Source organism: Emericellopsis cladophorae (assembly GCF_022114955.1).
Source record: "Emericellopsis cladophorae strain MUM 19.33 chromosome Unknown NODE_27_length_275652_cov_118_915141, whole genome shotgun sequence".
Taxonomy (NCBI): Eukaryota; Fungi; Ascomycota; class Sordariomycetes; order Hypocreales; family Bionectriaceae; genus Emericellopsis; species Emericellopsis cladophorae.
In genome coordinates, this window is record NW_026250952.1 from 242,784 (window position 1) to 263,142 (window position 20,359).

Below are 20,359 nucleotides of genomic sequence, written 5' to 3' on the forward strand. Positions count from 1 at the left end.
AATTCGACGGTTCTGCAGGGGCGCCAGGCCCGTAGCCTGGGTGGTAGTTGTAAGGTCGAGGTATAAAGGTAATAGAATTCAAGTAAAGAGGGAAAAGGTTGTTTAACTAAGGTAATAGAGCGTAAGGCTCCTTATAAAGGACTATAGCACGATGACTGTAAACGACTGATAGCCATATGCGCACACTGTAACGCGAAAAAAAACCAAGGGCCACCCCAAACTCCCACACAATAAGTTCTTTACCTAGAATAGTATAGTTATAGTTATAATAATTTAGTAGATATTTCTTTCTATAACAAGGGTGAGCTAAATGAAACACTTTGATTCTACATATAAGGAAATCAAGTAATATTAATATACAGTTTCTTTATTATTCTATGAAAATATCTAGCCTCTAGTTTTTAATATTTTAATATTTTCATATCGTAATTTGATTGATAACTAAGTATATTTATTTTATTATTTTCCGATCCTTTTTAGTAAGCAAACTTAGTATTATAATTAGTTAAGGACTTCATATGTTATATTCATTATATATTAAGTTTATATATCGTAATAAAGTAAAGAATATTTTAAAGATTTATGTAGACTTTACTAATAAACTTCGTCCTCAATATATGATACTTAAACTTCTGAATAATTACGATATTTTTCCACTAGGTATAGTCGTATGTGAAAGAGAAGTAAGAACTGGTCGAATATATAGCCCTTGATATTGTTCTCATCGTCAAAGGATACTTTACTCTATGTCAAGCTTTCCTCCACCAAGCGTACAATTTGCTGCACGGTCTCTCCCGTTGTCATCTGGCTGGTCATGACGTACAAAACATTGCCTAGGACCCGGCAGTGGACGTTCCATGGCCCTCCTGCACCGCCGCTTCTCCCCTGCGCAACGGCATCCCGGAGATGCTGAGCCGCGTTGCTCTTGTAGCCGGCAATGGTGTCATCTCTCACATGGATGGCGAGAACGCTTCCCAAAGCCCAGACGCCAGCGATACGATGCGTCTGGCGAGATAGTCGCTCGACAAAGTCCAGCGGCCAGGACGCCCAAACCAGTTCATTGGCACGGCCAGCCTCCTCCTCCATGTCCGATGTCTGCCAGCCTCGCGACTTTGCCCAGTCCCAGGCCCCGTTTTTCTCCATGGATCGCAACTGCCGCACTGACTCGAGCGCGACTTGACACCCGACGGGATGGGCGGTGTAGCTGTGGCCATGAAGGAGCGCGTCCGACTTGTCCTGGCCGCCAAAGACGTTGAAGATGTGTTCGGAAGACAATGTCGCACAGAGCGGGAGGAGTCCTCCGGTGAGCAGCTTGGCGTGCACCGAAATGTCTGGATGAACGCCGAGGTACGAGGACGACGTGAATCGACCAAGACGGTAAAGGCCCGTGAACACCTCGTCAAATATGATGGGCAAGCCGCTCCAGTCGCGCGCGTCTTTGGGGAGTGGCGAGGCGGAGGAGGTGAAGAGATGCGGCGATTTGCGTACGGTATGGACGAGCGCGCGTTGGAACAAGGGGTCACTCCCCGGGTCAGCTGAGTATACGGGATGGGGACTGAACTTACACGAGCTCCATGCCTCCAGCACCAACAACGATTGGCTCGATAATGACGGACCCAAACTTGAGACCCTTTTTTTGGAGAGCAGCCAGCGTCTGTGCGATGTACTCTTCGTACTGACGGTGCTCGCCGCGTCTTTCTCTGGCTTGGACGTCGAAAATGTCGCCCAGAGACCCGTACGTTCGACCCTTGGTCATGACCTCGCCCAGATTGTCATTCACGACAATGCACCAATCTCCGTCCCGGCAGAGCACTGTCGGGTAGTCGAACCAGTACCCCTTGCCCTCGTACCATTCCGTCTTCTCATTGAACGCACACGGCTCCGCCATGTCCATGGCGCCAATGGTATCTCCGTGGTATCCGCCCTTGAGCCCCAGTATGCCGAGCTTCTGCTGGGCATCCCAGCCGTAGCGCATACGGGCTGCACGGAGGCCCATTTTGACAGCGACCTCGGTGCCCGTGCTGCCATTGTCCGAGTAGAAAACGCGGTGGAGGCGGGGGTTGTCCATGGCGTCGAGGAGTGACGAGGCGAGCGCCATGGCCGGCTTGTGGATGCAGCCGGCAAACATGACATGTCCATAGCGGCCAGCCGCATAGGCGGCGGCGAGGGTGAGTCGCGGATTGGCGTGGCCAAGACCTTGTGTCCACCACGAAGCCGAACCATCAAACGAGGACCTCAGCATGGCCGTGTCTGGCTCTGTGCGCGCCGAAGGACGTGCCAAGGTCTGGAAGTAGTCTCCATGGGCCGAGTCCAGCGTGATAATGTCCTCCGGCTTGAGACATGCCTGCTGCGTGAATGGATACCAGATGTGCTGTTGCGCTTGGGTGGCCAGAGACTCCATCGAATCCATCCGTTCCGCGTGATGGCGGTCCAGCAGGTCAAGTACCTGCGCCGCAGCAGCTTCGCATTCCTCCCCTCCATAGTACGCCGCCATGGCGTCGGCATCCCTTTCCGCGTCGTCTGCGCGCGCAGGAGGCTCTGGAATGCTCGTCACGGGGACACCATGGTGCTTTTCAAAGTAGTCCATGAGGAAGAGGTAGTTTTGGTACTTTGTGTCCCTGAAGAGCAGTACCGCCTCGACATCATAGCCTCGGATGTGAAGCGACTCAAAGGCCGCAATGGTCTGGGAGATACCACCAAGGCGAGAGTCGCCCACCAGCACGGCAGGGGCACGGAGAGGGATGTACATGTTACCCTGCGTACTTCCAGAAGGACTCGGGGAGTGGACACCGCCGGCTGTTTCCAGGAACAACCAGCCCTTGCCCTGGGCGGCTCGCTCCGCGGCATAGTCTCGGCATTGGAGGAGGATGTCGTTGTCCAAAGGGACAGGCTGTGACTGTTGAGACGGCTGCCGTCGCCTTGATCCTGGACGGGCATTGACTCACCTTGCCTGATGCAGGGGCGGCGATATGAGGGCTGGCGGGTATGTCGTACTGGAACAGTGTTTTGTGCGCGACACCGGCAGCAAAACGGCGGATGTGACTTGCAATCGAGAGTCAGATGATGCAAGAGCCGTTCTCCTGTCCAGAAGAAACTTCTGCTGTTGTCAACCCCCGTTTCCTCCTATGAATCGAACAGGTCTGAATCATCTTACACTAGTCGTCGGCCTCGTTCAGCGGACCGGTGGAAACGGGCTTGAGGAACGAGACTTGCTCATCCCTCCAGAGATTCTTGGCCACCTTGCAGAGCAGGCTCGTGCAGACAGTCTTGCCAACCTCCGTGTTCGCCCCAAATACCTGGTGCACCCTGAGCGAGCGCCAAAGCAGCGAAGCAACAGGCGCGTCCATGGTGGTGTTAATGGCCGACAAACAAGAACACAACAAAACAAGTTGCTGCCCACCATGAGTATCGAATATTGCAAGCGGGAACCGGACTTTTGTTGTTGGGACTGGGTTACATTGAGTACTGCTGTGACAGCATCACGTGCCGAACAGACATTAGGCCGACGACCCCCTGCGAGTTGAGGCAATTTTGGCCCGCCGATGCTGGCCGTGGGATAATCACTACTAAAATAAGCTATGAACGTCGTGCATGCCTTTCCTAGCCGAAATTCTGTTGAGCTGTGAGCACGGCAGTCCCCAGCGTGGTGGGCGAGCCCCTGGTTCGATGCCGAGGCCCAGTATCAAAACGCCTCAATATTTCCATGTTAACTCTTTCACCAGTCAATCCGAGATAGAGGCCGAAATCTTCCACCATGGTCCACGGAACAAGTTCTCTAGACAAACTGTACGCGTCGGTACTCGCTCGTCGTGGCGATCAGGGGCGTCTGCGTCGTCTCACCATCACACCACCGGGCACTGTTGACTTTTCCTCCAACAGCTACCTGTCACTTTCGACAAACGCAGACATAAAATGTGCCTACCTTGACAAGATCGAATCGACGACCGAGGGAGAACTCGCCTTGGGGCCCGGCGGCTCACGGCTGCTGGATGGGAACAGCGTCGCTGCCGAGTCGCTGGAACGTGCCATTGCGGCTTTTCACCGCGCGCCGGCGGGGTTGCTCTTTAACTCTGGCTACGAGACCAACACGGGGCTCTTTAGTTGTGCAGCCCAGCCGGGCGATGTCCTTGTGTACGATGAGCTCATCCATGCGAGCGTGCACGACGGGATGAGACTGAGCAAGGGCCGAAGGATGCCGTTTGTGCATAACTGTGTGAAAGACGATATTCCAGATACAGGCCCCGCCAAGATGATCAAGGGCCTGGATGATGTGCTTGCGGAGCTTGTCCGCGGTGAGGATGGCGAAAACTTCAGAAACGGACAGGCCAACGTGTTTGTGGCCGTCGAGAGCGTGTACAGCATGGATGGGGATCTTGCCCCACTCGCGGAAATTGTCGAGTGCGTCGAGGGGAGGTTTCCCAACCGGAATGGGCACATTATAGTCGATGAAGCCCATGCCACAGGCTGGCTAGGGGACCGCGGACGAGGGCTTGTCTCTGATCTGGGCTTGGAAGATCGCGTGTGGGCAAGGGTGCACACATTTGGCAAGGCTATGGGATGCAATGGAGGTGAGACTGTCCGATCACATGTGGGCTGTTGCATAAATGCACATCGACTAATCTCAACTGTCAGCCATCGTTCTTTGCTCACCGACCGTCCGGGAGTATCTCATCAATTATGCCCGCAGCCTCATCTACACAACGGCCATGGCGTATCCGCTTCTCGCCGCCATCGGGACTGCCTACGAGTACTTGGCAGGTGCCCAAGTAGAGACTCGCCTCCATCACCTCCGCTCCCTGATGCAATATACTCATCGCCTCCTTGCTCGTTTCTTACGTTCGCTTCGTCCGCCTAAAAGTCTCTTGCATGTGAGAGAGGAGTCCCCCCAATCCCCCATCGTTCCCCTATTCACGTTGCATGCGCGAAGCCTTGCGCAGCACTGCCAGCGGAAAGGATTCATGGTGCGGCCCGTCGTGCCTCCGACAGTGCCTGCGGGGCAAGACAGAGTGAGGCTATGCCTCCATGCTGGAAACACATTTGAACAAGTGCGAGACCTGTGCAAGGAAATTGAAGCCTGGGTGTGCCAGCAGCGGGCAGACTCTGAGGCCAAGTTAGGGTTAGAAATCCGGACCACACGGGGATTATCACAGCAGTCGAGTAAACTATGAATGCACTACATGGGGCGCGCACACATGAAGCTATGAGAGGAAAAGACATGCACAAATTCTATTTGGAGTAGTATGATATATTCATGGTCAATGCTCTCAAATGTCTACGTTCCAAGCTAGGGCTGTTGTGCTCACGATAGTCATCAATGTCTTGAAGATCCAAAGGCACTGGACTATGAAGCCCCCCCTGCCATTCGCACAGTCCCTGCGTGCAAGCCATAGTGCAATTCATTCAGAAAGCCGCGGTGAGGGTAGGACTCCTTATCATTTCTCGATAGTACCAGGTAAGGTAAGTACTGAGCAGCCATTCAGCGGCTTGGCTCTGGAAGAGCGGACTGGAACCTGTATTTTTCCACTGGGTATAGCTATATGCGAGAGGAATGGCCATTACTAGTCCCTATAGGCAAATGCATGGCTCCAGGGCTGCGGGTCAATCAACCAGGCCAGATCCAGGGGGTTCATCTGACTGATTGAGACGAATTCTGCACAGTATCTGACTGTTTGGACTGATGCTAACAAACATAGATCAGATTTGATAGAATTCGTGCGTAGCTCAATGACCGAGCAGTAGATAATAAAGAGCCCTCTTCGGTCCATATAGATTAAATGAGGGTTGTGGTGGTAAAAGGTTAGCAGCTATGTGGTTATGAGGAAGGTGATCCTGTACGTAGATGGATGAATTGATTGCAGGTCTCAAGATGCCTAAGCTTCTGACCGTTGTTTGCGAACGAGGAAGATGGTCTAATCAACCCGTAGCCCTGCGTGGCTCACGAGCAAAGGACAAGAGGTATGAAGTGTAGAAACAATACAACAGCCGGCGGTATTCGCTGGTCGTCACCGTCTCAGCGACCCGGGGTTTCTTCAATCTTGTATACTTCGCGCCGGGAATCGCGGCTATACTAGTGCTGGTTCTTTTGCTCCGGTGGCCTTTGCGCTAGCTGCTTTCGTCACAGCTAAGCCCTTAAGCGCAGGTTATGCTTAAGTAATTGTGTAGCGTCTAAATAAGGACTGCGCGTACGTAAACCACGCATTTTGCCGAAGAAAGTGCAATGTATGAGTACCTTATTCAATGACTGAAAATTATAAAGGATATCCACCAATTTGTCTATGCTTTAATTACGGAGTAGCTAGGTAAAGACTGGTAAAGCACCAAAAGAACGAAGACTGATCCGCAGAACCCCAGAACCAGTCAGCTGCGGGCTGACGTCTCGTACGATGCTGACATGCATGCCGGTCCGATATTCCATACTTGTCGGCCCGCGAAGGACGACCGCAAGGATCAATCAAATGCCTGCCATGCAATACAGGCCTTCTCTACCAATCTGGTTTAGGCCTTGTGGTCGACCGATCCCTCAACGGGCTCAGCCTCTACACCACCAGACTTGGCGTCCTTTCCATACCCTGGAGAAAGCGAGGGCTTCCACTTTGTGGACTTGCGTGCGCTGCTCACTTCTTCGTAGAGCTGATCGACTTGCTCCAGACTGAGTCCCTTTGTCTCGTAAATGAAGAACCAGACGAAGGCAATGCAGATGAAGCAAGCGCCAAACCACACAAAGAAGATTTTGGATTGCATATTGGCATATCCATCTCCGTAGTTGACCAGGTACGGCGTTGCGTACGCAATGGCCCAGTTCAACAGCCAGTTGGTGGCCGTGGTAATACTGAGAGACTTGGCACGGGTCTTGAGCGGGAAGATCTCGCCCGTCACAACCCAAGCCAAGGGTCCCCACGTCGAGGCAAAGAAGAAGATGTAGATGCAGACAAAGGACACGGCTGCCTTTTGTCCAGCAAGGCTCTTGACGAAGATCTCGCCGTTGTCATACTGGCCAGTGGACACGGTACCGCAGACGGCCACAATGAGCTGGGAGACGCACATGCCAATGGCACCCCAGAACAAGAGTGGCCGACGACCCCATTTGTCAATGGCATACATGCCGGGAATGGTGGATGTGACATTGATGGCCGAGGTGATCATCGAGATGACAAAACCACTCGACACGCCGGAGTTTTGAAAGTACTTGGTTCCGTAGTAGAAGATAAAGTTGATGCCTTGCACAATGGTCAGCCCTGAAAAGCGCATGTTGCATACATAGAGAAGTTACACACCTGTGAGCTGCTGGAGCGCCTGCAGTGCCATGCCCGTGAGCTGCCTCTTCAAGATGGGAGGACGGAAACAGTCGAGGTAGGTGCCGTTCCCTAAGGTGGTCTCGTAATCGTGGTTTGCTTTGATCTCGGTCAATTCTGACTTGATGGCATCGTGATCGGCTGGCAAGCGTCGAAGACGGCTGAGAGCCTGGGCGGCCTTCTCGACGCTGTCCTTTTTGATCAGAAAGCGGGGGGTCTCGGGAAGGATGAGCATCCCGATGCAGAGGATGAGGGACCACAGGAGCTGGGTAGCGATCGGGATGCGATAGGACCCTGAATCGTTTCGATCCGCAGTCGCGTTGTTCACAATAGCCGCGAGGAGCAATCCGATGGTAATAGCCCACTGGTACGCGCCGACAATGACGCCACGAACCCACTTGGGAGCCGTCTCGGACTGATAGAGCGGAACTAGGTCTCGGTTAGTATCCATTACATAGGACTGCACGGTACGTAGACTTACCCATGGCAGAGATCAGACCGACACCGTATCCAGCGAAGAAGCGCCCGGCGAGAAAGAGTGGAATAGAGGTAGCGACAGTGTGAAGTACGACACCGAGATTGAAGACCCAGGTCGAAATGACCAGCCCGAGTCGACGACCAAAGTAGTCAGACAAGAGTGGAGAGCTAAGGGCACCGAAAAATGTGCCAGCCGAGAGAATGGACACAATGGCAGACTCCTGGGAGGCATTGACGTTGGGATTGCCTTCGACATCGATGTAGCCCGTACTGAAAGTTCGTTGCCAGTAGGGCATAGCCAGGATTCCGCTGATGGTGCCGGTATCGTAACTATGGAGATACTCTGTTAGCAAGGCTCTTGGTTTCCTTTAGACATGCGCAAAGAAAGGGGGGACATACCCAAAGAGAACACCACCAAAGGCAACAAACATGCCGATCGCGATAGCTGGCCATGCCTTGCCCTCTTCAGAGTCCGGCCTGGCCAAGGCGAAGCGGCTGCGAGGCTTCATGGTGGCGATGCTTGGGTTGGAGAGTCAAAAGGAGTTTGCCAAAAAACGACAAGAAGAGCGATGATTCAGGTCAAGGTCAGATGTGTGGCTTGAATTGGAACGAAATTCAGAAGAAAGAGTGATTGTCTGTTCCATTTATGTATTTACATGTGTTTCTCCTGCCACCTCCGAGGTGACAAACATGGCACCTCACATGGGGCTCTTCGGCGTCGCCGACTCAGCTCTGCAGTCACAAGTCGGATCTGAGAGCACAGACATCTGTAAACCATGACCTGGGAGATGAATCCCCGAGATTCGAAGAGGTCACGCAGCTTCAAGGTCAGCTTCGAGCACAGACGTCCATGTACCATAACCTGAAAAGGGAAGCTTCCGGTTGCGGAGTTCGGAACAAGGGTACAGAAGCCTGCAAATCACACCCTAAAACGGAAAACCGCGATGTTCAACAGGTCATGCAGCTTCGGATGTTTCCATTTTATCTCCATACCCGACCCCACCTCTTCTCAAACGATTCCATGGGGTGGTACGGAGTATGCATGCATGTCTGTCTGACCCCGCAATCCCGGGATTGGCAGGGGCTTGAGCTACACTGACTTGTTTCTATTGGTAGATGCAGGGTGGTCGTGAACTAGTGACGAACAAGACGCGTCTTGGTTGACTCGAGCCTCAGTGTATTCGCCACGGTAAGATGGAGGAGTACTAGCTTGTGATCTCGAGCTGGTTTGTCAACTGCGACGGCAACGCCTTGGCTCTCGCCTACATTTGTCATTAGATCCCGTCGTTGCATGTGGAACATACGATATTTGGCCAAGTAACATGGGCTCGTGGGCACGGAGGAGCCTTGCGTATCTCTGCAAATTAGACGCTTTGAGTATCTTATGATTCTATTTTCAAACGCCCAAAAGTGTACAATGACGTCCATAGGAGACTTCTTTGGCAGCAAACAAAAATCTTCCATCATGAAAGGGCCTTGAACTGAGCAGGAACCGAGCACTCCAGACGAACCGGCTCTCCCCTCTTTGTTAATCACTCCGCGCGCGGAACAAGGGCTACGGAGAATTGGATTGGATAACGGAACTGCGGCATTTTCAGGACCCAGTTCTTTTCGTTTTTGGAGCCGCAGCGAATAAACCCCAGATCCCCAGGTGAGCAGGCGTGCTGAGTGGCATCATCGAGCGGGCGCTGGAGCTTGGGCCTCTTGGCCCCCAGGCAAAGGAGAAAGCTAGGAGCTGGTGCGGGGAATGTGGACCAATCTACTGTCGATCGTTGTTCGCACTGTCGTGTCCCTGGTCAGGAGGTTGGAGGAGATGATTTCACTGGCCAAGATGATGTCACACCCACTCTGGAGAAAGCGGAGTGATCCTTCTAGCGTCCTTCTAGCGTCCTTCGATTGCGCCTTCTAGAACCAGACGTTGACCGGCCGAATATGAGCTGTGCATTAGCGTCAGCCACGTTTATTAGTAGCCTCCCCACGGGCGGACTGCTTCTTCCAGTACCTTGGTGTAACGTGCAAGATACCGAGGTCGTTCAGTCTGCATACAGGCAGGGATGAGCCACGCTTCGAGCTTCGGACTGTGGGATCGGCGATTCCGAGACGTTCAAGATGGCAAAAACACACCTGTAGACAAACCATCATCGCAGGACTTGGCGGTCTCTTGTCTGGAGCCGAAGGGCGGGCCTCCTATACTCAGCGCTCGGAGAACTCTTCATGAGGAAACACATTTTGAAGAGCTCAGAGGTCATCGGAAGAGGGTGGGGAGAGGGCTTCAACTGTTGACCAAAGCTTACATGTATAAAATAAACCACTTTCCACGTCTCATGAAGTTTCCAGACAACTCTCTACCATCTCAGAGATCAACCCACTTGTCTATCATTGCTATCAAAGCCCGTCTTCATCATGTCTTCTACTTCTCCTCACACTCCTCTCTTGAAGCTCGGCTTGATCGCTCTGGCGACCTCTGTGTCCGCTGGTGCCCCACATTCACGACCATGCGCCGGACCTACCAACGCAGGTTTTGAGTCAGGAACCCTCGAAGGTTGGGAGGTTGTCAGCGGAGATGCTTTTGGGAGCAAATCTGTTGTCAATGTCCAGACCTACTGGGACGGCCCTTTCCACCAAGACGAGGACTTCTTCGTCCTGGGCACTGCACAGGCCGGAGAGACTGCCGTCGGGGAGCTCAAGTCCGGCTCTTTCAGGGCCGGCTCCGTCATGAGCTTCCTCGTTAGTGGCGGGTATGACCCCGATCATCTTTACGTGGGTCTCGTCAGGGAGAGCGATGGGAAGATTCTCCTGAAGCAGACCGGAATCAACGATGAGGCATTCCTCCGCATTACCTGGGACACGAGCGACTGGCGGGGCGAATCGGTTCACATTGTCATCCATGACAGCAACACCAACGAAAGCTGGGGCCATATCAACTTTGACGACCTCCGTGTCGGTGCCCGCGCAAAGAGTGACGGCCCGGGGTTGACATTCAATGTCCTGGGCCAACAAGTCAATCAGCAGTCAGCTGGCGAAGAACCGGCTTGCACGCTCTTTGAAAAAGACCAGCTTCGCCCTCAGTATCACTACACTCAGTATACGGGATGGATCAATGACCCAGCTGGCCTCATTGAGTGGAACGGAAAGCACCACCTGTTCAGCCAGTACAACCCGGATGGCGTCGTATGGGGTCCAATGCACTGGGCGCACGCAGTGAGCACCGATGCCGTCCATTGGCGTGAGCTGCCTGTCGCCCTCTACCCATCAGAGACGGAGAACGAGAATGATGAATCCGGCGCGTTTACCGGCAGCGCATTCAGTGACAGCAAGGGAATGCACCTCATCTACACCAACTTCACGGACACCAACGCTCATCCTGATGCCGTGCAAGAGACTGTCATCATGGCCAGCAGCACACATGGAATCAATTTTGACCTCTACGGCGGTAACCCTGTTGTTGCCGGTCCACCAAAGGGAGCCCCTGCCTTCTTCCGTGATCCCAAGACCTTTCACGACCCGACAGACGACACCTTGAAAATGGTCATTGGCGCGACAAACAATGTGGACGGACAAGTGCGGCTGTATCGTGCTTCCGATACCTTCTCCTGGTCCGAAGTCGGCCTCGTGTACGAAGGGACGGATGGCAGCACGGGCGCGATATGGGAGTGCCCGAATCTCCTACCGCTTGGTGACAAGTGGGTTCTCTTCTATGGCGGGCTTTCCCTTGGGTGGTACGAGGTCGGTTCCTTTGACGGGACGACGTTTACCAGCGAGAAGCGCGGTCTTCTGAACGCCGGCCCCGCGAGCTACGCGATGCAGTGGTACAAGGACGAATCCGGTCGCGACCTGGCCATCACCTGGATGGGCAACTGGCCGACACCCAAGTGGCCCAGCCGCCCCAACGGCTGGGCTGGGCAGCAGTCCATTACGCGCGAGCTGTTCTTGCGCGAGGACGGCGGGCTTGGCCACCGCCCCATTGCCGAGCTGGACAGCCTGGCGATCGGAAAGACAGAGGACCTTGGGCGCAGGAAGATCAAGGCCAAGACACACCGCCTTGGAAGCGAGAACGTGGCGAGGCTGAAGCTGACTGTGGACCTTGGCGCAACAACGGCGTCGTCCTTCACGCTGTCATTGCTCGAGTCCAAGGCCGAGGCTACACTTCTCACCTACAACATCGAGAACAAGACGCTGACCCTGGACACGACCAATGCTGGTTACGGTCAACCTGGCATGTGGGAAGCTGAAATTGCTCCCGAGGCGGACAACAAGCTCACGTTGGATATCTTTCTCGATCGATCCATGCTGGAGATCTTTGCTGGGGATGGGACTGTCTTCTCCGCCACTGTATTCCCCCGCTACCAAGAATCGACCGGCATCAGCATCGCCGCCGAAGACGGAGAGGTCATTTTGAAAGATACGTCGCTCACTCCTTTGGGTTCTAGCTGGTGCTAGAGCTGCAGTAATATAGAATATTGTCCCGGAATCCAACTTTCTTCTCTGTGCTTACCTTAATGAGCAGCATGGATGCCAAGTGACACGTAAACGGAGCTAGTAATCAAATCACGTTTAGCACGTCCAGCCACCATCCTCGTGAGGGGGGTCAAGAGCATTCTCCCCGGTCTCCCCCCGCTTCCCCGGACTCTCGTTCGCACCGTGTGGAGTTGATGGAGTCTGATAGTTTGAAGAATGGGGACGAGGATGGGGAAATTAACGTCCTATAGGTCAGGTTGATTCTCCAGCAGGAGGGCCTGGTGCGGCTGAGATGCGGAGTACATCAGGTACTAAACCCCCCGATTCCCCGAGTCCACTCCCCATGCAACTCCCAAGCTGTAATCACTGCAGTGATCAATGATCAGCGCGCGCATCTCGAATTGTCGCCTTGACAATTCTGGACGGCCAACATGTCCAACTCCACTTCTAAGCCCGAGGATTCTCTCAAATTAACGCTGGAGGCATGGTCGCAGGGTTTCATGGTCGGCGCCCTTGTGATCATGTGTGGGATCACGGTGGCCAATATGCGTGGAGGAGTCCTTCTTCATAAACTCATCTTGATCGAGGTTGGTGATGCTCATACTCATCAAACCCTTACAGAAGCCTGCTGACAATGAATGCAGCTCCTTCTCGCCGTACCAAATGGCTTTTTCATCTTCTTCGACCCCCCGGTCTGGGGCTGGTACCTCTCTTCCACTGTCGTCCCGCTCATCACCTCGTGGACGCTGCACAATATTGTCGCGTGGATGAAGAATAAACCATTCCTGGACCGTCGCGGCAGCCGGATCTACATTGGCAGCGTTCTTCTTGTCCAGCCTTACTGGGTCCTCGAAATCTATGCCAACTTTGCCTACTTTAATGGCATCAATCACCGTCTGTTTATTGCCACGCGACCGTATGAGGCGCTCTTCCGGTATGCAATCTAGACCAGACAACGATCCACGTGGGAACCTGCCCTGACTGTGCGTATGATAGCGATCCTTGGTGGATTTTCACCATTGTCAACCTCTTCTGGAACATCAAGTTCCGGTACGAACTCGGCTTTGTCGATATCATGAAATTATCTCCCCGCTTCACGACTCTACTCTTCTGCATGGTCCTGAGTGTCATATTTATTGTTATAGACCTGTTGTCGGTGACACAGGTGATTCCCATCGGTTCCATCAACCCCTTTTGGAAGTTTGCTTTTGTCTTCAAGTGTTTCACCGACAGTATCATTCTCGATGACTTCAAGACGGCCCTAGATAAGTTGAGCAGGCATAACATGAACCGCCTCCTCCCATTCAGCATCGCCATGGACAACTCTTGGGCACAAGGACCAGGCAATACTCAGCTGAGTCACAAATCGACGAAAAGAAGAAGGCATAGTCTGGATATGGGCTCTGTCAGGGAGGTTGAGTTGGTCCACTCTGCAAATTCAAGTAGGGAGATATTATCGAATGGTGGTGGGCTCTCTAGCCCTTCCCCAGCTATTTTAAGCCCTGCATCCGGAAACGCAGGTAAATAGAATAAATCGCTGAATATTGCATTTTTATAAAACATCGTTAGTTTATGCTTTGGTGCCTCACCATGTCGATGGGATTCTATAGTCCTCATGATGCACCGCGGCATCCTTGAACACATCGATGAAGCCCTGCACCCCGTGCGGCCTCACTCCGATGAGACTTGATATCGTTGATCGACTCTATACTCCATACGCAAAAAGGACCGAGCGCAAAGTTCACCCACGTCCAGCGCGGCTCAGTGCCGGCGGTAAAACCACGCGTATACGGCGCATACTGGCGAGCCTCGCGGCAGACCTGAACAACGGCGGGCACCGGGGCGGATGCAGTCTCGTAGAGGATACCGAAGGCCCTTTCTGCGTTGCTTCGGCTTGAAAGGTAAGATGCTCATAATCATGTGTACGTTGGTGATGCGACGGGTCTCGATGGCTGTCAGACTCCAAATGTAGTTGCGAATCTCGAATGGGAGTCGTGAAAAGGCCATGGTGGAATGGCTCATGAGCGCGCAGAGCCCGGACGCAGCGGGCGGTTGTCTTTGAGCGGGCGTTGAGATCCCAGGTTCTTTCGTGTCGGTTGCCAACACAGCAAATGTGACTGTCCGCATGGAGCAACAAAGCATTTTATGTTGGTTCCAAATGACCAAGACGGTCAAGCTGTCAAGGGCTGCGAGCCGGCAGCCTCAGACGCCCATTTGGCGGCGCCGATGCTCAGTCCCTGAGTAGGGCTGCGGGTCAATCAGACCATCTTCCTAAGTTCCTCGTTCGCAAACAACAGCCAGAAGAAGATGCATTCTGAGGCCTTCGACCCACCAATTAGGTTACCACTCGTTTGAGTGGTTGATCAACCCAATCAAACAGGGCGGAAGGGTGCATAGTCCTACCCCCTGGATCTGGCCTGATTGATTGATTGACCAGCAACGCTGTCCCTGACCCTGCTGCAGCCGCAGCCTAGCCTCGGCCAGGGACCAGACTCTATCCTTCCTTAACGGCCGAGCACGCGGGCCCGTATCCGTACTGTATCAACCCATTTTGAGCACAACAACCAACACTATCACCAAGCGCGTACCAAATCACTACAATTCTGAACCGCACCAGTTAACTCATTGCGGCCACGAACCTCAAAGAGGCAGGACTGCCGACGCTCTGCTCGCGAGTTTTCTGTTGGCTTCGCTTCGGAGGCCCAGAACCTAACGATCTGTTCTTGTTCCCCACATCCTTGTTGTTCCTGCATCGGGGCCCGGCGACCGTCATCGGCTGGCTCCTTCCTGCCCCTGCTGTAGCTCTTGGCGTCGGTTATGCCGCAATCATCGCTGCCGCCCACGACCAGTCGGACTTCAAGTTAATGACTGCCACATGGTCTGTGTCTGGCTCGATCTGAAGAATCTTCTACCTTCCCCCACATAGTCGGGGGCTCCCTTGCTCTGCCATCTTCTCCCTGTCATCTCGACCTCCTCACAAGTCCTCTTAGTCCCTCGTCCCCTCAAGAAGCCGCAGGATAAATATGGCCCAAGTCCCAAGATCGTCCTCTCGCACCGTACACGGCCGCGCAACGCTCTTGGCCGCGGCGGCGTTGGCCCTTCTCCCCCTTTGCGCTGCTAGCACTCCCAAGCCAATCTTCTCAACGGATCTCGCTACTGTCGACACCTGCATCGACGGGTATAATAATGCAGAGCAGAACCCAACTTCCAAGGACATCCGGGATCTGTTCGCCCTAACTCCCGAGCAGTTCTCCAAGTGGAATCCATCCGTCAGTCTTGACTGCGAGCTATGGCTCTACCCGCTACCCTATTGTGGGTCTACTAGCGACAGAGGGGCCCCCTCCAGGCGACACTACTACTACGACCACCACGTCGAGTATGGTAACCTCTACTACCTCAAGCTCCCACGTGCCATCCCCAACGGCTTGGGAGGCCAGAGGCTGCTATCCTGACGATCCAGTCTACCCCCTGCTCGAGACTATGATGACAGGTCAAAAAGGCAATCCTTCCTTGGACATCTCTGGCTGCGAGCATATGTGTTGGGAAGTCTCCATCAACGGCACTGTCCTTTTCGCCAGGGGTGAAGCAGGGGAACCAGTGCTGGTGCAGCATCTTTGTGGGTGGTGAGTCGACAAGGAACGAGACCAAATGCGATATGCCGTGCAGCGGCAACAAGGACGAGATTTGCGGTGGCAAAGGCTACTTAAATGTCTTTGAGCCCGTCACAAAGACCTGGGAACGCCTGGTCAGCACCAAGGAAGGAGACGGAGACTTCCCAGACGGAGACGACCCAGGCTACGGCCATTTCTCAGTCAATGACCGACTCTGGCGCTGTGCGCTACCGTGCCGTTTTTTTAACCATTTCTGTATTGCCACTATCCTTCCCTAGCATGGTTGGGCTGTTGAGACCCAGGAACATATACCCTATGTCGTGTCATTTAGTCCTCGAGTCCACCCCACCTTGCTGATATCAATCTAGTTATTTTTGAACAGCGCGAATCGTGACATCAAATCGAATGACAGGTGCTTAATTCGAAATCGGATCTATAGGAGACGTACTATACACGAATCGAATAGCGAGGCCCGATTTTCGATTTGAAGGACGGTCTAGACTAGCTATTTGACCATACGGGAGGGTTCTTCTGAGGTCATGGAGGCGATATGTGTTGACTCTCGAGTAAACGCCCGCTCCTGCTCATGCCCGGTCTCTTAATCGGCGTAGGCTTTCTAGTTCCTCTTTCTTCATCCAGTACCCTCTTGTGGGCTTTGGTCTGCTAACCGTGTTTCGACAGGATCCCTGGATCGTATGTGGGTCGCCCAAATAGCTAGAAAAGGGGGTTGGCTCGTAATGTAAGAGGAACTTGATATCGTAGGCATGGTTGGTACCAACCAAAGGCTGCGGCTCACTGAAGTGAGCCTAGTGGGTGAGGCAGCTGTATAAAACACTAATTGGAGAAAACCTGGATGTGGAGGAAACGCAAAGGAACGTGCCGTGTCGACAGCGGTTAACCGTCGTGGTGCTACGACAGGGCGCATATGACGAGATCCCGCAGCCTCTTCCAATCTACCGGCGTCTACTCCTGTGACGCAGCACCATCAACTCCACGACCGCTGCCAAGAACATGGCTATGATCAGCGAGACGAGATACAGGATGTTCAAGTTTGTTTCGGAATGGTTTGACGCCCTAAGAGTGTCTTCTATACGACTGTGGCTTACATGAGCAGGTGACACAAATAGCAGCCCGCTGCTATCAGTCGGCCTCCTCCACTCAGACCATCTACCCAATTCATCTCCAAGATGCCGTCAAATTCACAGGAACCGATCAATCTGGTTTCCACGGCGAAGTGAGTCCTGATGATGCATGGCTGATAAATTCTCTCGTCGACGAAACGTCGCTAGAGCTGGAGGCGAGTGCCACCACCACAACGGATTCAATCAAGGCAGCAGGCAAGCCTCAGGCGCGTTGCTCCCCCAGCTTCTCGAGACCATGTTCTCTTGAAATTGTCATTTACGGACCGATGGATTTGCTCCAGGATATCAACAGCTTCTGCAACGATAACGACATCTACCTCCAGGATCCGGTTGGCTGCAACAAGAACGTACCGTACCACAATCCCCATAGACTTCCATTGGTAGATGAGTCCCTTATGATGACTGCGGATCTTCTTAAACCATCACTTTTCCCAGTTTTTATTGATGAAAAAAACAAACGCCCGGAGTTGCTCGACGTTCTGAGCTCCCAGCAAAGCCTGGCTGAGACAGAGCAGCCACGCTCCATACGTACTCCTCTAGAAAGGGAAGTTCAGAGAACATCATCGTAATTTGCTTACACTAACACTTATTAAGTCACCAGAAGCAAGCATTAACTTTCATGCTTCAGAGGGAGCAAGGTTGGGCCTGGGACGGAAGTCGCCCTGACATATGGGAGGCGGACGAGCTCGGACAGAAACAGTTGTGAGGTCCCCAGACGACTCATGTCATTTCCATCCTCTAACAGTCTTTGCTAGTTATATAAACAGAGTGTCTGGGGCACATCAAACTGAGCAGCCGCCTCAGTTCTATGGAGGCATTGTAGCGGATGCCATGGGACTGGGCAAGACGCTGTCCGTGATCGCCTTGATAGGATGCGACATGCACCTAGATTTCGGCGACCCGGAGTCCATGTCCGCAGTTGACTCTGCGGACTCTTCAGGAAGGACTCTCGTTATTGTTCCCCCTCCATGTACGCCCAATCGTTGCCCCGATCGACTGACAAATTGATTGACTTTGGCTACAGTGCTTATCTCGTGGGTGGAACAATTGGAAGAGCACTCAGTCCCCAATAGCCTTCCATGGCGACTTCACCATCACAAAGCTCGCTTAGCTAACAAATCGGACCTGGAGGACACTTTGATGGTCCTCACAACATATCAGACAGTCACTACAGAGTGGCGGAGTGCCAAAGAATCGATCATCTTCAGTACCGTCTGGAAGCGAGTCGTTTTAGATGAAGGTATGCCCATTAGCCCTATTGAACTACAAAGGTCTAAAGCAGAATCCCAGCGCACTTTATACGCAACAGTGAGTCCCAGATGGCCCGTGCAATCTGCGCTCTCAACTCCGTCTCGAGGTGGGCCGTGACCGGCACACCGATCCAGAACAAGTTGGGAGATCTGGCCACACTTCTTAGATTCTTGAATGTATATCCTTATTCAGAGAAGAGAGCTTTTGACGCCGACATCTCCGACTTGTGGAAGTCCGGACACGTCGACGAGGCCGTTAAGCGACTGAAACGACTCTCGGTCTGCCTGCTCCTCCGTCGACCGAAGGGAATTCTTCTATTGCCACCGAGGCACGATACTCAGTGTGCCATTCGACTCAACCCGGCGGAGAGACAACTCTATGAGGCTGTCAGGCACCACGTGATTGATCATATCGACTTAGCGTTACACCACCGTGGCGACTCACCTCCTACCCCTTATGTCAACATCCTCCAGAAGATCGAAGCCATGCGCATGATCTGCAACATCGGAACTCTCTATCCTGACCGACACGAGCTCCCCAAACACAGAGAAACTCTAGAAGGGGACTGGCACTGCACGGCGCAGCGAGTTTTCAATCTGCAGCGTGGGGCTGGCCGAGTACAATGCCAACATTGTTTACATGAACTCGGCATCGAAGAAAACCTAGAGGTGGATTCAACGCAGCACCTCGCTTCTCTTTTTTCTCATGTCTTGTGTTCACTTGCTCCACATGCTCTCAGGGCTTGACTAAGGATCGAGGCTTTTCATGTGGGCACGACCCGCCGTGCCCGATGGCTCCGATTTCTACAGATCCTTCCATGCTAGAGGAGTCGTCAACTATACCCGCGGTTCGGTTGGAACTGGGACTCACGACAGGGCTTCCTACCAAAGTTATAGCGCTTCTGGAGGATCTACAGAGACAGCCAGACGATGTGAAATGGTTTGTCGAACAAGATCAGCAATAATATACGATTGATGGCTGACTTATACCAGCGTGGTCTTCTCCGCGTGGAGAATGACGCAGGATGTAGTAGATGTTGGACTCAGACAGGCGGGGATTCCTTGACTAAGATTTGACGGCAAAGTACGACAAAAGGACAGACCAGGAATCATCGACAAATTCCGGAACGATCCCTCTGCCAAGGTGTTGCTCTTGACGTTGTCCTGCGGGGCTGTTGGGTAGGGATCCGACATATAACCCTTCCGTTATACCATGAGTAGACTAATGTGTAATTCCGACAGTCTGACTCTGACTATAGCCTCCCGAGCCTATTTAATGGAGCCAAACTGGTAGGTGGCCAAGGGCCACAAAGGCTAGAGTTTCAGCTGACGTTCTAGGAACCCGACGGTGGAGGATCAAGCCCTGGCCCGAATCCATCGCATTGGACAGAAACGCAGCGTGACCACTGTTCGGTTCATTGTCGAAAATTCCTTCGAAGAGGTAAGACAGTGAATTCCAATGTGCCGGCTCTTCGCACTAACATGGTCGATCAGAGAGTCGTGGAGCTGCAGAAGTCTAAGAGAGATCTTGCAGAAGTCCTGCTCAACCGTCGTTTTGGGGACAATGGACAAGTTGAAAATAAAAAGAGGCCCTTAGAGGTACGCGAGCCTTTCTTTGACGTAGTACCGTGCTGATTATATTTACAGTGGCTGCGAAAACTCATCTAAAAACAAGGAGAGCAAAAGAAACATACCCTGACGTACTGTATATAGAACTAAGAGATATGAATAAATTCTATAAGAATTTGAAAACAAACGCTCGCTCAAACAGGGCCGGTCTCATTCTTCGCTAATAAACAGTAACAAGCTCGACAACACCAAAGCCACGCGTTTGCCCTCAAGTTGTCTAGAGACCGTAATAAATATCTCATAAGCTGAGTCAACCACGGCCTCCGGTCCATACATCTCTTGGTCTGCTCGAACGGACCTCGCCACGAGATAGTCACCATTTTCAAGCTCGAATCTCCAACTAAGAGGGTGAACCAGGCCTGACTTTGGTGAAACCCAGGGATCGGACATGTCCGGAATCAAGTCATGCGCAAGAACGTGCTGCAGTTTGTCGATGCGAACGGTCGCGAAATCACAGATGATGTTCTCGAGAGGACGTTCACATTCGAGCACTGACGGTA

General features: G+C 52.9%; 6 protein-coding genes across 6 annotated transcripts; 4 read left to right on the plus strand and 2 right to left on the minus strand.

The window, feature by feature from the left end:
* Positions 1-744: 744 nt before the first annotated feature.
* Positions 745-3,347, minus strand: J7T54_007383 (Bifunctional dethiobiotin synthetase/7; the record flags this gene model as incomplete). Its single annotated transcript, XM_051507078.1, has 4 exons — positions 745-1,522; positions 1,566-2,890; positions 2,946-3,042; positions 3,157-3,347. 4 exons carry the CDS (start codon positions 3,345-3,347, stop codon positions 745-747), a joined length of 2,391 nt encoding a protein of 796 aa, XP_051361759.1.
* Positions 3,348-3,754: 407 nt separating this feature from the next.
* Positions 3,755-5,704, plus strand: J7T54_007384 (putative 8-amino-7-oxononanoate synthase-like protein; the record flags this gene model as incomplete). The annotated part of the gene is made up of 3 exons (XM_051507079.1): positions 3,755-4,568; positions 4,633-4,758; positions 5,694-5,704. 3 exons carry the CDS (start codon positions 3,755-3,757, stop codon positions 5,702-5,704), a joined length of 951 nt encoding a protein of 316 aa, XP_051361760.1.
* Positions 5,705-6,495: 791 nt separating this feature from the next.
* On the minus strand, positions 6,496-8,278 carry J7T54_007385 (uncharacterized protein; the record flags this gene model as incomplete). Its single annotated transcript, XM_051507080.1, has 4 exons — positions 6,496-7,217; positions 7,275-7,721; positions 7,774-8,099; positions 8,169-8,278. The coding sequence occupies 4 exons, from the start codon at positions 8,276-8,278 to the stop codon at positions 6,496-6,498; spliced, it is 1,605 nt and encodes a 534-aa protein (XP_051361761.1).
* A 1,894-nt stretch (positions 8,279-10,172) lies between these two features.
* On the plus strand, positions 10,173-12,209 carry J7T54_007386 (uncharacterized protein; the record flags this gene model as incomplete). Its single annotated transcript, XM_051507081.1, has 1 exon — positions 10,173-12,209. The coding sequence occupies one exon, from the start codon at positions 10,173-10,175 to the stop codon at positions 12,207-12,209; it is 2,037 nt and encodes a 678-aa protein (XP_051361762.1).
* Positions 12,210-12,658: 449 nt separating this feature from the next.
* On the plus strand, positions 12,659-13,917 carry J7T54_007387 (uncharacterized protein; the record flags this gene model as incomplete). The annotated part of the gene is made up of 4 exons (XM_051507082.1): positions 12,659-12,814; positions 12,872-13,161; positions 13,224-13,669; positions 13,838-13,917. 4 exons carry the CDS (start codon positions 12,659-12,661, stop codon positions 13,915-13,917), a joined length of 972 nt encoding a protein of 323 aa, XP_051361763.1.
* Positions 13,918-15,250: 1,333 nt separating this feature from the next.
* J7T54_007388 (uncharacterized protein) lies at positions 15,251-15,679 on the plus strand (the record flags this gene model as incomplete). Its single annotated transcript, XM_051507083.1, has 1 exon — positions 15,251-15,679. One exon carries the CDS (start codon positions 15,251-15,253, stop codon positions 15,677-15,679), a length of 429 nt encoding a protein of 142 aa, XP_051361764.1.
* Between the last annotated feature and the right edge of the window lie 4,680 nt (positions 15,680-20,359).